This window comes from Hemitrygon akajei, chromosome 3, assembly GCF_048418815.1.
Source record: "Hemitrygon akajei chromosome 3, sHemAka1.3, whole genome shotgun sequence".
Lineage (NCBI taxonomy): Eukaryota > Metazoa > Chordata > Chondrichthyes > Myliobatiformes > Dasyatidae > Hemitrygon > Hemitrygon akajei.
In genome coordinates, this window is record NC_133126.1 from 209,492,014 (window position 1) to 209,509,772 (window position 17,759).

General features: G+C 44.5%; 1 protein-coding gene across 1 annotated transcript in view; it reads left to right on the forward strand.

Moving 5' to 3' along the window:
- The window catches only part of LOC140724681 (extracellular calcium-sensing receptor-like), a 46,198-nt gene extending 29,471 nt beyond the window's left edge, over positions 1-16,727 (forward strand). Inside the window, exons 4-7 of the mRNA XM_073039106.1 lie at positions 1,768-2,604; positions 8,227-8,454; positions 15,597-15,720; positions 15,820-16,727. Of these exons, the coding sequence (XP_072895207.1) occupies positions 1,768-2,604; positions 8,227-8,454; positions 15,597-15,720; positions 15,820-16,727 (2,097 nt within the window). The remainder of the gene's footprint in view (positions 1-1,767; positions 2,605-8,226; positions 8,455-15,596; positions 15,721-15,819) is intronic.
- The last annotated feature ends 1,032 nt before the right edge of the window (positions 16,728-17,759 follow it).

Here is a 17,759-nt window from a genome sequence, read left to right on the forward strand (position 1 = left end):
ATACTGATTCCGTTTCGCCCGCCATTTTCTTGTTCCACCATCACTCCCTCTCCAGCATCACTTTCCAGCAGTCAGATATCCACCCTCGCCTCTCTTTCATTACACGTTTTAGTTGCCTTCTGGTGGCTTTTCAATGCTTCCCGATCCCCTAAATTCCTTTGACGTTTCCCTCTATCATATGCCCTCTATTCAAATGTTTTTTTTTACTTTTCTTCTTTAACCAAAGTAGTGTCAATTTCTCTTTAGAATACTTCTTCCTCTTTCAGAGGTATTTCTCCTGCACCTTTTATCGTTTTCAGAAATTCCAGCGATTGCTGCTATGCTGTCATCCCGGCCAGTGTTGTTTTGTTTTTCAATTTTGGCCAGCCCCACTCTCATGCCTCAGCAAATTCCTATTGCAATACTGTTAAATCCGACTTTAGCTTATCCTTCTAAAATTGTTGTGTAAATATTATCGCATTGTGTTCATTTGTCCTTAATAGTTCTTTTACCTTAAGCTCTCTGATCATCTCCAGTTCGTTGCTCAACACACAATCCAGATTAGTTGACCAACCAGTAGGCTAAAAATCACGCGCTGCTTTAAAATTCAATATCGTATGCATTCTAGAAATTCTCCCTCTTGCGATCCAGCCTTCACCCTATTTTCCCAATCTACCTGTATACTTAAATCCCTCATGGTGATTGTAATATTGCCCCTTTGGTGTGCATTTTCTATCTCCATTTGTACTTGTAGTACACATCCCTGCTACTGCTGCTTAAGCTTAAACTCCCATCAGAGCTTTGCTTACATTTGCAATTCTTTGGCTCTACCCACTAAGGTTTACACCTTCTGTCATCTCTTTCTAGTGATTTACTTATTTTTGACAGCAGAACTTTAACAGCCCCTCTGCTACCTGCTTCTACATTCGATACAAAATGGATCCTTGGCTGTAAAGCTCCTCGCTATAATCTTCTTTCAACCACAATCCAGTTATGCCCACAATGCCGTACGTACCAAACTGTAAAGTGCTGCATGGCCGTCTTTTTCCATCTATTGCAAGCATTGAAATATAAGAATATAGCATATTATCATTATACAGATTTAATTGTTATTGTGCAGAAATAGAGACCTTTTTTTTAGTTTTCAGTTCCACAAGGTGCAGTTTAACCTGTGAAACGATTTGAGATGTTCTGCAATGTTAAAGGTTAAACACAACAGATTCTCACATACCGGAACGCACAGCAAATGCCGGAGGAACTCAACGTGCTTAGCAGCATCAAAGGATGGGAATACACATTCGACATTTCGAGCCAACACTCGACATCAGGATTGGTATCAGTTTAATCTGCTGCTTTTTCTTAAATGTTTGATTCCAAACGAATGAGTTTCCTCCAAGTGCTCCGATTTGCTCCCTCAGCCCAATTGCCTGTCGGTTCGGGTTAGTGAGAAGTGAGCATGAATTGGGGGCACCCTAAGTGTGGCAACGCTTACGGCTGCCCCCAGTGCAACCCCGTGAAGTTGATTTGACAGAAAACGAAGCATTTCTATGTATGTTTCGAAGTACATGTGAGAAATAAAGCTAATCTCTATAAAGCTAATCTTACAACAACATGATTTTATTTTTAAAAATATAGCTCTCTTTCAGTCTCTCAAAGCCGAATTTTCTCTGACAGACGAGTGAAAAAATGCACAAACAAATTGTTTTACCCCGAAGTCGGAATCAAGGACTCTCAGATGTTTGTGAACTGTGCTTTAATGTGTTGTGTAACATATGTTTTCTCTTCCAGATCAGCTACTCTGCTTCCTGTACCTGCCTAAGTGACAAAAGAGAGTTCCCAACGTTCTTCAGAACTGCTTCTAGTGATGCCTTTCAGATCAAATCCTTGGTCAGACTTGTACAGCGCTTCCAGTGGCTTTGGATCGGGATTGTCGCTGATAACGGTGAATATGGTCGATTCGCGATATTGTCGTTTATTCAAGAAGTTTCTAAGTTTGAGACATGCATCGCTTTTATTGAATTTATTTCTTCTGCAAGCACCAGATCTAAACTGATGCAAGTGACAGCGACGATGCAAAAGTCCTCTGCTAAAGTGGTAATTCTTTTCACTTTTGAAAGCGATGCAATGTCCTTGGTGAAGGAAATGCGTCTACAGAACGTTACTGACATTCAAATCATAGCGAGCGAGAGCTGGATAACATCAACCCATCTGTGGTCTGAGGAAAGCCGTGAAATACTTTCAGGAGCGATCGGGTTTGCGATCCGGAAACAGGAAATTCCTGGTCTGAGAGAATTTCTGGTCAAACTCCATCCGTCCTCGGCACCAGACCACCCATTTGTGGATGAACTGTGGCGGGATGTTTTTGGCTGCAGTCCAAAATTGTCAAATCAGATTCTGGACGGAAACGCGTCGTTGTCTCCAAACAAACTGTGCAACGGTTCAGAGAGTCTAGAGACGGTGGAAAATACATACGCTGACGTTTCACAGTTGAGAATCTCCTACAATGTGTATAAAGCTGTGTACGCTGTGGCGCATGCTCTTCATAATTTACAATCGTGTACAGACGGAAACGGACCCTTTGTGAACAAAACTTGTGGCCAAAAATCAAACATTTTACCCTGGCAGGTGAGCAACGAGTGGAATATTCCCGTCTGCCAAAAAGTAGTTTCCATAATAGTCAAGAAAATGTACGAAGCGGTAGCGTAGCGGTTAAGGAATGCTTTACATTCCGTTGGGGTTCAATTCAAGGATCAAAGATTAAGGATCAACTTTATTTGGTACTGGGCGGCACAAAAGCACAAGTTAGCGTAACGTTTTCCAACGCCAGTACCAGGGTATAAATCCCACCGCAGCCTGTAAGGAGTTTGTCCATTCTCCCCGTGACACGTGGGCTTCCTCCGGGTGCTCCAGTCTCCTCCCACTTTCATAAAGTCGGACTGGTAAGTAAGGGTTCATAAGTTGAGGGCAGTTTTTTGTCATGGGAACCATTGCGACACCAGGCGAGGTTCACCTGTGTTAATTGTGGAAAGGAAGTATGTGTGTGTGGCCGGTGTTCAATGCTCAGTGTCAGATTTGGGAAGTCCTAGAGTCTCCCAGCCTCCCGGAAGACCATATCTACAGCCGGCGTGTCGAGCTGCTGCTCCTAAGGGACCGCGTTAGTGTACTGGAGTTGCAGCTCGATGACCTTCGTCTGGTCAGGGAGAGTGAGGAGGTGATAGAAAGGAGTTATAGGCAGGAGGTCACACCGGAACCACGGGAGACAGACCAGTGGGTAATGGTCAGGAGAGGGAAGCGGAAGTGTCAGGTAGTAGAGAGTACCCCTGTGGCTGTCCCCCTTAACAATAAGTACGCCTGTTTGGGGACTGTTGGCCTGGACAGCCTACCTGGGGGAAGCAACAGTGGCCGTGTCTCGGGAACATAGTCCGGCGCTGTGGCTCAGAAGTGTACAGAAAAGAAGAGAAAGACAGCAGTGATAGGAGACTCTATAGTTAGGGTGCCAGACAGGCGATTCTGTGTCATAAGGTGGGCGCGGGGAGCGGACCCAAATGCAAGACACAGATACTGAAGGACTAGGAACTGGACTGGACTAGAGATAGGGACGGGACAGGGCACAGACTAGGATCTGGGACAGGAACTCAGATTTGGGCTATGGCTTTGGATAGGTAAGCGGGACCAGGACAAGGAACTGGGAACTAAAAGCCTGGGCTTGGACTCCGAGCCAGAGACTGGACAAGGACCCAGAACCTGGACCCCGGAACTAGGCGAGGACATGACGTGGCTACAGGACTGGACATGGCTTGGGTTCTTCGAGGCTTGGCTACCGGACTAGGCGAGGTTTGGGTTCTTTGAGGCTTCGCTGCAGGACTAGACATGGAACTCCTGCACAGGACAAGGCACAAGGATAAGACAAGAACCCAAAGCCTTGTCTCGATCTTAAAACACCTGAACAAGGAGCTTAGGTCTTGAGATAACAGGAACACGGGTCCTTGGTCTTGAGTGAACAGGAACAGAGGGTCTTAAGAGAGACAGGAACAGGGGTACATGGAACACAGAGCCGGGACCCCTCCTTATGAACAGGGCTTGGGGCCGGTGTTCTACACAGAGTCAGGAGTAGGACGTAGGGCCGGAACTCGTAGAGACAACACAAAGAAACGGTTCCCAACTTAAGGTAGCGGCAAACGGCAAGACCTACCTAGCGAAGGTGTGGACACAGAGACAGTTCCAAACAACGATAGACAATTTATTTTCTCGCTACAGCAAGGTTCCGGTCTTGCCCCAGCGGTAGAACACCACAATACAGGCGAGAACGCAGGCGATGTTGCAGGCAAAGCTTCGGCCAAAGGCTTCAGGAGGATGGTGAAGGGAACAGTCCAGCAAATGAAGCTGAACCGGGGAGCTATTTATGTAGCCAGCCCAAAATGAGAATCAGGTGCCTCAATTAGAGCACAGAACAGGGGGAAACCGGAAAACCTGGAAACAGGAAAGATGGACCAGACCGTGAATCAGAATGCGGACCACCGACAGAACCATGACATTTTGGGGGAAGCAGGAAATAAATTCGGATGCTAGTTTGCTTCCCAGGTCTCAGCATCCGGGATGCTTCAGGTCGCGTTAACTATATCCTGCAGTGGGAGTGAGAATAGCCACAGGTCGTGGTATGTATTGGTACTAATGACATAGGCAGGAAAAGGGAAGAGGTCCTGAAAACAGACTACAGGGAGTTAGGAAGTTAGCTAGAAGCAGTACCGCAAAGGTAGTAATCTCGGGATTACAGCCTGTGCCACGTGACAGTAAATATCCGAATACAATGAGGTGGAGGATAATTGCGTGGCTGAGGGATTGGAGCAAGGGGCAGATATTCAGACTTCTGAATCACTGGGAACTCCTTTGGGGCAAATGTGACCGATACTATAAAGGATAGGTTGCATTTGAATCCTAGGGGGACCGATATCCTTGCGGGGAAATTTGCTGAGTCTACTACGGAGAGTTTGAACTAGAATTGTTGGGTGGTGGGCACCGGACTGAAGAGATTGGGGAAGAGCTGGTTGGCTCACAAATAAAGAAAGCTTAGAGACAGTGTGTGAAGGAGGATAGGCGGGTGACAGAGAAGGGGCGCACTCAGACCGACGGTTTGTAATGTGTTTATTTTAACACAAGGAATATTGTGAACAAAGTGGATGAGCTTAGAGCATGGAACAGTACTTGGAGCTATGACGTGGTGGCCATTACAGAGAATTGGATAGCTCGGGGACAGGAATGGTTACTTCAAGTGATGGGTCTTAGATGTTTCAGAAAGGACAGGGAGGGAGGCAAAAGTTGTGGGGGCGTGGCACTGTTAATCAGAGATAGTGTCACGGCTGCACAAAAGGTGGACGTCATGGAGGGATTGTCTATGGAGTCTTTGTGGGTGGAGGTTAGGAACACAAAGTGGTCAAGAAGTCTACTGGGTGTTTTTTCATAAGCCGGCTAGTAGGCCTATAAAAAACACCCTGTAGTAACAGTGATATCGAGGAGCAGATAGGGAAACAGATGCTGGAAAGGTGTAATAATAAGAGAGATATCATGGTGGGAGATTTTAATTTCCCAAATATCGATTGGCATCTCCCTAGAGCAAGGAGTTTAGATGGGGTGGAGGTTGTGAGCTGTGTTCAGGAAGGTTTCTTGACACAATATGTAGATAAGCCAACCACAATATGCAGAGCGGAGACTCTACTTGATCTGGTATTGAGTAATGAACCTGGTCGTCTGTCACATCTCTCAGTGGGAGAGCATTTTGCAGATATTGATCATAATTTTATTTCCTTTTGCAATAGCATTGGACCATTTGCAATAGCATTGAAAATAGGAACAGACAAGTTGGAAAGCGTTTAATTGGAGTAAGGGGAATTATCAGGTTATCAGACTGGAACTTGGAAGCTTAAATTGGGAACAGTTGTTCTCAGGGAAAGGTACGGAAGAAAAGTGGCAAATGTTCAGGGGATATTGTGTGGAGTTCTACAGAGGTACGTTCCAACGAGACGGGGAAGTTATGATAGGGTTCAAGAACCGTGATGTTCAAAGGCTGCAGAAAATCTAGTCAAGAAGAAAAGAAAAGCTTACGAAAGTTTCAGAGATCTAGTTAATGTTAGAGATCTAGACGATTATAAGACTAACAGGAAGGAGCTAAAGAAGGAAATTATGAGAGCCATCAGGAGCCATGAAAAGACGTAGCGGGCAGGATTAACTAAAACCTCAAGGCATTCTACAAGTATGTGAAGAGCAAGAAGAAAAGACGTGAACGAATAGGGCATATCAAGTGAGAAAGTGTGTATGGAACCGTTGGAAATAGTAGATGTAATGAATACTTAACTTCAGTATTCACTGTGGAAAACAGACTGGTGACTGTAGTGATGACTTGCAGCAGACTGAAAAGCTCGAGCATGTAATAAGAAAGAGGATATCCTGGAGTTTTGGAAAGCATCAAATTGGGTAAGTCGCTGGGACTGGATGAGGTGTACCCCAGGCTACTGTGGGAGGAGAGGAAGGATATTGCTGAAATTCTGGCAATGATCTTTGCAACATCAAGAGGGACGGGAAAGGTTCCGGAGGATTGGAGGGTTTCAGAAAAGGGAGTAGAGATAGCCCAGGAAATTATATACCAGTGACTCTTCCTGCAGTGGTTGGTAAGTTGATGGAGAAGATCCTGAAAGGTAGGATTTATGAACATTTGGAGAGGTATAATATGATTAGGAATAGTCAGCATGGCTTGGTCAAGGACAGGTCGTGCCTTACGACTCCAATTGAATTTTTTGTGGATGTGACTAAACACATTGATGAAGGAAGAGCAATAGATATAGAACATGGATTTCAGCAAAGCATTTGATAAGGTACCCCATGCAAGGCTTATTCAGAACGCAAGGAGCCATGGGATCCAAGGGGACATTGTTTTGTGGATTCAAAACTGGCTTGCCCACAGAAGGCAAAGAGTGTTTGTAGACGGGTCATGTTCTGCATGAAGGTCGGTGACCAGTAGTGTGCCCTAATGGGAGCCTTACTCTTCGTGATGTTTACAGACGACCCGCATGTGGAAGTGCAAAGTTGGGTGAGTAAGTTTGCTGAAGACACAATGGTTGGAAGGTTTGGGAATACTGTGGTGGGCTGTCAGAGGTTACAGCCGGACATTGAAAGGGTGCAAAACTGGGCTGAGAAGTGGCAGTTCAACCCAGATAAGTGTGAAGTGTTTCATTTTGGAAGGTCAAATATGATGGCAGAATATAGTATTAATGGTAAGACTCTTGGCTGTGTTGGAGGATCAGAGGGTTCATGGAGTCCGAGTCCATAGGACGCTCAAAGCAGCTGCGCAGTTTGACTCTGTGGTTAAGAAGGCATCCGGTTTGTTGTCCTTCACAATTCGTGGAATTGAGTTTAGGAGTCGAGAGGTAATGTTGCCGCTATATAGGACCCTGGTCAGACCCAACTTAAAGGACTGTGTTCAGTTCTGGTCAACCTACTGCAGGAAGAATGTTGAAACCATGGTAAGGGTGCAAGGGAAATTTACATGGATGATGCCTGGATTGGGGAGCATGCCTGATAAAAACAGGTTGAGTGATCTCGGCCTTTTGGTGCGACGGAGGATGAGAGGTGACCTGATAGAGGTGTATAGAATGATGAGAGGCATTGATCGTGTGGACAGTCAGAGGCTTTTTCCCAGGGCTGAAATGGCTGCCACAAGAGGGCACAGGTTTAGGTTGCTGGGGAGTAGATACCGAGGAGATATCGGGGTAAGTTATTTTACGCAGAGATTGGTGAGCGCGTGGAATGGGCTGCCGACAACAGTGGTGGAGGCGGATACGATAGGGTCTTTTAAGAGACTTTAGATAGGTATATGAATCTTAGGAAAATAGAGGTCTATGGGTAACTAGAGTAATTTATACGGTAAAGACATGTTTGGCACAACTTTGTGGGCCGAACGGCGTGTATTGTACTGTAGGTTTTCGATGTTTCTTTGACACTTGAGGTTTTCTCCAGCACGTCCTCGGTCTGTGTTAGTCCTTGACGCAAACTACGCATTTCATTGTAGGTTTCGATGTTTCGATGTACTGTACGTGTGAAAAATGAATGTAATATTCATTGCTGTCTGTCAAGTACAGATGAGTACATTGTTTTAAACTTCAATTAAAAGGATCCTAGTTTAATATAGTTCTTTAGATATTAAACCTTATTCAATGAGTAAACGGCTTAACTTAGTGAATGTTGTTGTATCTGCAGCTGTTGCACTATCTTCGGGAGGTCCGCTTCACCAATCAGTTCGGAGAACAAATAAGCTTTGATGAGAATGGAGATCCCATCGCTTCCTATGACGTGATAAACTGGCAAGGACGAGTGGACGGTTCAGTGGAGTTGGTTAAAGTTGGATATTACGATGCTGCCCTGCCTCCGGGGAACGAATTTATCTTAGAGGAAAGTGAAATCGTTTGGCACGGATCTGGACACAATGTAAGGAACTCAAGTTTATTATTATTGACATAAGTTGAAAAGATTGTTCTGTTGCTTTTACAAATGTATTTTCTTTGCTCAAATGTGTGTATATAATACACCGTGTAAACCAAAAAATCAAAACACTTTGAGTTATTGTACATTGCAATGTTTAATAAAATATTAATATAAGATAAATATAATGTATATAAATATATATATACTCTGTGTATGTATATATATATAGATACAGATATACATATACATATGTATATCTTGTATTAATATTTTGTCATCATTATACATTGCAAGAAGCTTTAAGAAGCTGTTCCCAAAATATTAAGTGTCCCATAGAATTCTCTCCACATGATTTTGTTGAGGGTTGGAATTTTTAATCCTTTTCTCAAATGGAGGTTTATATAAGAAGAAACAATCCATTCACTCAGCACACCCCGCCTGAATGCATAATCACAGGCGTTACTGCAGCTGCAGGAGACACAGATGAGGGTGTTCTCAGCAGCGTATCAGGGCTTAGACAGAAACTTCCTCACTACAATCCAAATCAGACTACGATCATCATCTATTCTCTGTGCTGAAGTTCCAAAGAAAAACAAGTAAATAAAAACTATAAATCTCTGCCGCAATAAAACGGGCCCTTCAGCACATCTCATCCATGGTGACGAAGATACCGATGCGCCAGTCCTACGTACATCCGTGACGTTTCACAAGCTTTGAAAATGTCTTTAAGCTCCTTGACTTCCCCACTAAAGGTATAGTGAAGGACACTCTAAGGATCCTGTCTTTTTGTCGGCTACGTGGAACTGTCCATGTTCCAATCCTACTCCAGAGTCGCTCACCAACTCTGCCTACGCTACATCGATGATTGCTTACAGGCTGGTTCCTGCTTCAAGCTCAGCTCGTCAATTTCATCAAAATTGCCTCTAACTTTAACTCTGCCTCAAAATTTACTTAATTCATTACGGACACCTCTCTCCTCTTTCTCGATCTCTCTGTCTCAACCTCTGCAGAGAGTCTTATGGATGATATATGTTATAAATCCACTGACTCTAACAGATATCTAGTCTATACCAGGCTTCATCCCTGCTGAAAATGCAATGTTGCCACTATGTACTTCTTCCTTCCCGCTGTCCAACCTTCTTAAACTGACTTCTCCCTTCTTTTCCAGTCCTGGAGAGCGGACTCGGTCCGAAACGTCGTCTGTTCACGGACCATAGATGCCCAGTGAACTGTTAAGTTCCTCCAGCGTTATGTGTGTTGCTTTTAATTTCTAGCATTGGCAGATTTCCTCGTGCTTGTGATATTACTCGTACTATGAACTCTCTTCGAGGGATGTCTATCCTGAAGAAGTTTAAATCTTCCGTTTGACGGGAGTTCAATGAAACCGTCTCTCACTGTTCCCCCTCTGTGATCTCTGCTGCCCTCCGCCTCTTCGACCATGGTCTCATCCAGACCCGTTGCCACAGCCTTGCAAACTTCCTGGGATTTCACTCCGCCGCCAGGTTGTACCATATGGCTTCCAAATCAGTTTTCAAACTTGTCGATTTGGAGCCTCTGAGGACCCCAGGTACTCACATTCAATTGACTGCTTCCCCCGCTGCTGCTTCCTCCACATTCCAGAACACAGAACATTGAAATCTACAGCACATTATATGCCTTTCGGCCCACAATCTTGCCCTGACCATGCTACCTACTCTAGAAACTGCCTATAATTACCCTGTTGCATAACCCTCTATTTTTCAAAGCTCCATGTACCTATCTAAGAGTTTTAAAAAAGCACTATTGCATCCACTTCCCCCACCGTTGCCGGCAGTTCAATCCACGCACCCACCACTCTTGCCACGCGCCACCCTTTCCACCATGCGGAGAAATCTGGTGGGACTGTCGGAGTCGCTGCAACAGATCCGGGATTCTCACTCCTCCAGACGCAATTGATCTCTCCAATACTTTATCGCTGCCGGATCCAAGATTTCGATCGCTGTTTCCTCGCCTTCCCCGCATCAGCAAGGATCGGCAGATAGCTCATCTGCAGACTGCAGAGCCGTCGTCTTCAAAGCCGACGGCCCACTAGGGCGCTAGACTGCAATCCCTGCTACCTCAGGATTGAACCTCGATTCAGTTGGATGCCCCTAGATTTCGAATTTCTCCGCATCACTTACCGTCCCCGATGTATCTGGACATCGTCAACACTGGTTCCAATGATCCTGAACGGATTCAAAACCGCAGTTCTACCGCCGGCAATGCGTGTTCCAAAGATCCCTTACACCCTCAAACTGCTAAAAACGCTATATCCAACTTTGTCAACAGCCTGGACCTTCACTGACCGCACGTCCAGGCCGAGAACTAGTCGTTGTCACTGGAACCCCAGTCTCTAATTTCCCCTCACAAATCTGCAATCTCGTGTCTCTGAGGCCCCACCGTCGACTCTTTGTGTCCGTCGAGTTTCGATCTTCGTCCCACCATAGATACCCTCAACACCCTCCCCACATCTCCCCAGACCAACCTCCTCCACCCTTTGATCCCAACTCTCATCGGTGAAATGTGTGCCTTTGATTGCAGACTGCAATCAAGGGCCTTTTCTGTTGACCTGACAGTTTACTGTGGAAGTGCTATTTTATGTAAGAATGTTGCGCCAAACCATACAGTAATGCCGAAAGAGCATAAGTTTAATGTGAGAGGGAAATGATTAAACCGGGAGCTAATGGGCATGTTTTTTTTTCATCCAGTAGGTAGTTAGTATATGAAACGAACTGCCAGAAGAAGTAATTGAGGCAGAAATAGGACTTGTATGCTTCCACGACAAGCGGGCAGGGCAAAAAAATATCGTGGAGACTACCCACTCTTCTAGAGTTCCCTTTGGAAAGAGTGATGAGGCTATTAACATAAACAAACACAGCACTTTAAAACATTCTTCCCCTATACTATTAATCTGATCAAGCATTCTCGCTAGCCCTCCCATTCCCAACTCTCTATTGCAATGCGCTGCAAACACTTTAAACCAAGACTTATTATACCTTGATATTTTAAATACATGATGGTATTTATGTACAGTTATTGCATATCGGTACCCTTAAAGATATATTTTACACAAAACTTTATTTCTTCTAACTTTTCAATCTGTTTTTTGATAGAACATTGAGGTCTACAGCATATTACAGGTCCTTCGGGCCACAATGTTTTGCTAACCATGTAACCTACTGTAGAATGTGCCGAGAATGACCCTGCAGCATAGCCTTCTATTTTTCTAAATTCCACGTACCTATCGAAGAGTTTCTTAAAAGCCCCTATTGTACTCGCCTCCACCACCGTCGGCAGCATAGCATTCCACACACACACCACTCTCTGTGTGAAAAACGTACCCCTGACATACCCTCTCTACCTACTTCGAAGTACCTTAGAACTATGCCCCCTCGTGTATGCCATTTCAGCCTTGGTCCTAAGCCTCTGGCTATCCACATGATTAATACCTTTCATCATCTTATACACCTCTATCAAGTCACGTCTCATGTCCTGTGGATTCAAGGAGAAAAGGTAACCTATTCTCATAAGGCAAGCTCTCCAATCGACGCAACATCCTTGTAAATCTTTCTACAGAATCCACAACCTTCCTGTAAGTGACCCCACTCAAGTGAGATCTAACCAGGGTCTTGTATTAGGCAGCTGTCTATCCCAGCGGATCATGTGTTTGAGCCTCTGATTGACTGTGTCCTCCCCAGGGCACAAACCTTGGGGGGAGAGTGAAGATGTGAAGAACTGCCTATTGTCCACGCAGTGAGATATCCTTCTCCACATCACTGATTTAGCTGAGCCACAAGTGAAGGCCAAGAATTGAACTTGACTGTGAGAGGCTGTTAGGAACGCACACCATTTTGAGCACTTTATCGTTCTGTACTGTGGGTAGTGGGAACTTCTCCACACTTCCAGCCCGGCTGTGACAACCGGGTCTTAAATTACTGTAACAATATCTCACGTTTATTGAACTCATTCCTACGGTTAGTGCATGCCAACTCACTATAGGCCTTCCTAACAGCACCGTCAACGTGTGCAGCAGCTTTTTTTTATACTATGGACACAGACCGCAATTTGTACCTGATCCTCTACACTGCCAAAGTCTTAATATTATTATTATATTCTGCATTCAAATTTGCCCTTCCAAAATGAACCACTTCACAATTTCCTTGTTGAACTCCACCTGCCACTTCTCAACCGAGTTCTGCATCCAATCAATGTCCTACTGTAACCTCTGACATCCCTCCCAGCTATCTACCTTTGTGTCATCTGCAGACTTGCCAACCCACCATTCTACAACTTTATCCAGGTAATTAATAATAATCAAAATGAGGAGAAGTCCCAGAACAGATCACTGCAGACAATACACTTTGCCTTCTGTGGGCAAGCCAATTATGCATCCGCAAAGCAAGGTCGCCTTGGAACCCATGTCTCCTTACTTACTGAATGAGGCTTGTATGGGAAACCTTATCAAATGACTTACTGAGTTCCATTTACAGTACATCCTCTGTTCTCATTCATCAGTGTGTTTTGTACCATCCTCAAAGAATTCAGTCGGGCTCGTAAGGCACGACCTGCCCTTGTCAAAGCTATGCTCACTATCTCAAATTAGATAATGTCTCGGCAAATTTTCATAAATACTGCCTCTCAGAATCTTCTGCAACAACCTGTCCACCACTGAAGTAAAACTCAGTCTATAATTTCCTGGGTAACCTCTCCTCCCTTGTTGAACAAGGGAGCAACATTTGCAGACCTCCAGACCACCGGTACTTCTTCCATCCCTATTGATAATGCAAAGATCATCGCCAGAGGCTCAGCAATCTCCTCCCTCGCCTCTCACTGCAGCCTGTGGGTATATCTCGTCCAGTCTCGGTCTCTTCTCTAACTTAATGTTTCTCAAAATTCCCAACACATCTTCTTGCTTTCTATATGCTCAACTGTTTCAGTCCGCTGTACGACGTCCGCAGAGTTAGCAAGGTCCTTTTCCCTGGTTAATACTGAAGAAAAGTATTCATTAGGTGCCTACGCTACCTCCTCCGACTACATGCACGTTTCCACTGTCGACCTGATTGGTCCTATTCTCACATGACTATCCTCTTGCTCTTCACAAAGTTGCAGAATGCATGGGGATTATCCTTAATCCTACTCGCCAAGGCCTTCTCATGGCCCCCTTCCAGCTCTCCTAATTTAATTCCTATACTCCCTCCAGGCAACACTAATTTTCTAGAGCTTTGTCAGTACCTTGTTCCTTGAACCTTTCGTAAGTCTTCCTTTTTGGCATAACTTGATTTTGTACACCTTTTGAACACCGTCGGTTTTCTACCCTATATCTTTTATCTGACACACTGGGACATACCAGTGCAGAACGTCATGAGAATGATCCCTGAACATTTGCCACATTTCTGCCGTGCATTTCCAAATTTATGCCTAATAGCAGCATGTTTCCCCATAGTCCAAATAAATGATACCCACATTGTCTGCACTTATCTCTCTCCAGCACTATGGTAAAGGAGATAGAGTTGTGATCACTACCTCCAAGATGCTCTCCCACCGAAAGGTCTGATACGTGACCAGGTACATTTCTCAAAACCAAATCAAGTACAACCACAACTACAGGCAAAGCTATGCTGACTATCCCTACTCAGATTATGTCTCTCCAAATCACGTAAATCCTGCCTGTCAGAACCTTCACCAACAGCTTACCTGCCACTGATGTAAAACACACTGGTCTATAATTTCCTGGGTTATCCCTACTCACTTTCTTGAAAAAGGGAACAATATTTTCAACCCTCCAATCCTCTGGTACTTCTCCAGTCCCTATTGATGATGCAAAGATCATTGCCAGAAGCTCAGCAATCTCCTATTTCGCCTCCCACAGTAGCCTGGGGTATATCTCCTCCAGTCCCGGCGAATTATCCAATTTAATTTTTCTCAAAAGCTCTAGTACATCCTCTTACTTAACGTCTATACACTCAAACGTTTCAGTCCGCTGTACGTCATCCCTACAGTTACCAAGGTCCTTTTCCCTGGAGAATACTGAAGCAAAGTATTTATTAAATACCTGCACTACCTCCTCGGTCTCCATGCACATATTTCCACTATTGCACCTGATAGGTCCTATTCTCACATAGCTATCCTCTTGCTCTCACATACTTGTAGAATTCCTTGGGGTTCCATAATCCTGCACGCCAAGACCTTCTCATGGCCCCTTCTAGCTCTCCTAATGTCAGTCCTCTACTCCTTGAAGGCAAACCTATAATTTTCTAGAGCTCTGTCGGTACCTAGTTTCTTGATCCTTTTGTAAATTTATCTTTTCGTCTTAACTTGATTCTCTACATCCTTTGTACACCATGGTTCTTTTACCCTACCATCCTTTCCCTGCCTCAATGGAACATATCAATGCAGAACGCCATGCAAATTTCCCTTGAACATTTGCCACATTTCTGCCGTTCATTTTTTTGAGAACATCTGCTCCCAATTTATGTTCTCAAGTCCCTACCTAATAGCATCATATTTCCCCCTAGCCCAATTAAATGATTTCCCAAATTATCTGCCCCGAACCCTCTCCAGCGCTATGGTAAAGGAGATGGAGTTGTGATCACGACCTCCAAAGCGCTCTCGCACCGACAGATCTGACACGTGACCAGGTTAATTTCTCAATGCCATATCAAGTACAGACTCAAGTAAAGAATAAGCACAATGCTGTTGCCTATTGCGCCAACACAAAACAAAAAAAATCCTCATACATATGAATACATATGGCGAAAATCTTTTCTTTTTATTTCAAGATTCAGTACATTGAGGCCCTTTCGGCCTAACGAGTCCGCGGCACCCAATTGGACACAGCTGTCCAATTAACATGCTAACCTGTATGCCTTTGGAATGTGGGAGGAAGCCGGAGCACCCGGAGGAAAACCGCACAGACACGGGATGAACAAACTCCTTACAGACAGCGGCGGGAACATAACCCGGGTCACCTACGCTTTAAAGCTTGACGCTGACCAGTATCCTATTACCTCACCTCTACCTGACAAAGTTAATCTTCAATCCTCGAAAGGAAAACTCACAAAAAAGTGACATGTCCTGCGATTGCGCAATAAGTGTGTCGTTTAGTGTACAATGTTCTGTCTCCACAGGTTCCAGTATCTGTCTGCAGTGAACCGTGCGCTAAAGGTACAAGAAAGGGAGCTCGACAAGGTCAGCCCGTCTGCTGCTTCGATTGCTTACCCTGTTCTGACGGAGAGATTAGCAATCAAACAGGTAAAGTACACTTATCGAATTAGGGACGATTGTATGCCCAGAATTTTCGGATAACTTCCTTCCCACTGTAGATCTTCACATTGTATTTTCCATCCATAGATTCCACAGAATGTATCAAGTGTCCTGTGGATTACTGGTCGAATGATCGAAGAGACCGTTGTGTTCCCAAACAGATCGAGTTCCTCTCTTTTCGCGACAGCATGGGGGTAATACTGGCGGCCATGTCCCTGTTTGGGGCTTGCATCACGGGAGCTGTCGCGGCTGTGTTCCTATATTTCATAAACACGCCCATTGTTAGGGCCAACAATTCGGAACTGAGTTTCCTTCTGTTGGTCTCGTTAATTCTCTGCTTCCTGTGTTCCATTGCGTTTATTGGGCAGCCGTCACCGTGGTCGTGCGCAGCGCGTCACACTGCCTTCGGGATTAGCTTCGTGCTGTGCATTTCCTGCATTCTCAGCAAAACCTTGGTCGTCCTGATGGCCATCAAATCCACCTTGCCGTCTAGCAATGTGATGAAATGGTTCGGGCCTACACAGCAAAGATCCATTATCCTTCTCTCCACATTGATTCAAGTTATTGTGTGTGTGATCTGGCTACTAACTTCCCCCCCATTCCCGTCGAAAAACACCAAATACCAAAGTTCAAAGATTATTCTAGAATGTGCTGTGGGTTCCACTGTTGCTTTCTGCTGCGTCTTCGGCTACATCGGACTACTAGCGTGCATATGTTTGATCTTAGCCTTCTTGGGCAGAGCATTACCGGACAAGTTTAACGAGGCTAAGTTTATAACGTTCAGCATGCTCATCTTTTTTGCAGTGTGGATAACATTCATTTCAGCGTATGTAAGCACTCCCGGGAAGTACACGGTCGCTGTGGAAATCTTTGCGATTTTAGCATCAAGCTTTGGATTGTTAAGTTGCATCTTTGTTCCAAAATGTTACATTATTTTAATCAAACCGGAAGAGAACACGAAGAAACAGTTGATGGGTAGAGCAGAGAGATTATAGAATAATATGCATCGACGAAACGCACGAAGTGTTTTGCCCTTTTTATCCTTCATGTGTCCTTCGTGTGTTTTTAAAGATTTAATTCTACATGTAGCGTATTATATGCCGCTTTATAAAACTGCGGTTCAATCACATTTGGTCCATTTTGCACATATAACACATATAATTGCGTTGTCGGAAAAACATCGTCACAAACTAATGAAGTTAATAATACTCTAGCCCTCGTCCCTGAATGTCAAGGCTTGTGGATTTATCATGTATGGAATCTTTCCTGGGCCCACATTACTGGAAGTACAAAGCCACAGCAGTTTTGAGTAGACTGTTGATAGGGACTGCACATAGACAACAGGAGTGTGGAGAGCTGTCTCTCGGGTTCATAACGATGCAACCAGTCAGATTAGATGGGCTAAGAGGCAGGTTTCTGGCTGTAGTGTTCTATGACACTACTCGTTCTTTCCATATAAAATCCTTGTAGACCTTAACCGTGCCCTCTCTTGCTTAATCTTATCTTCTTAAAGGGAACGTCGAAATGAAGATTTTTAACATAAATGTACATTTCTATAGTGAAGTGTGTTGAATATTTCACTCGCAACCATTACCATTGATCAGACGTGTATCGTGTCTTTATCAGAACATACAAAACACAACAATACAACACAGTAACAGCCCTTCATCCCACAATATTGTGTCAAATAAACTAATTTAATACACAACCCAACTAATCATTTCTGCATACACAATGGAGCTGCACGGCCGCGTCGCAGTTGACGCATCACTCACACACCTGCGATCACTGATTGGGGTTCAATTCCTACCACTCTGTGAAAGGAGTTGGCACCTTGTCCCCATAACTGTATGTCTTTCCTCCCACATTCCCAAGTTGTAAAGGTTAAGGGTAAGTTTGTTGTTGGCATGCAATATTGGCACCGCGACCATCGTGACCTCTGCAGTTTTTTTTTTGTAACACAGTCCACGCTGATTACATTTACCACAAATAGCACATTTCACTGTATTTTTCAACCGACGTATGAT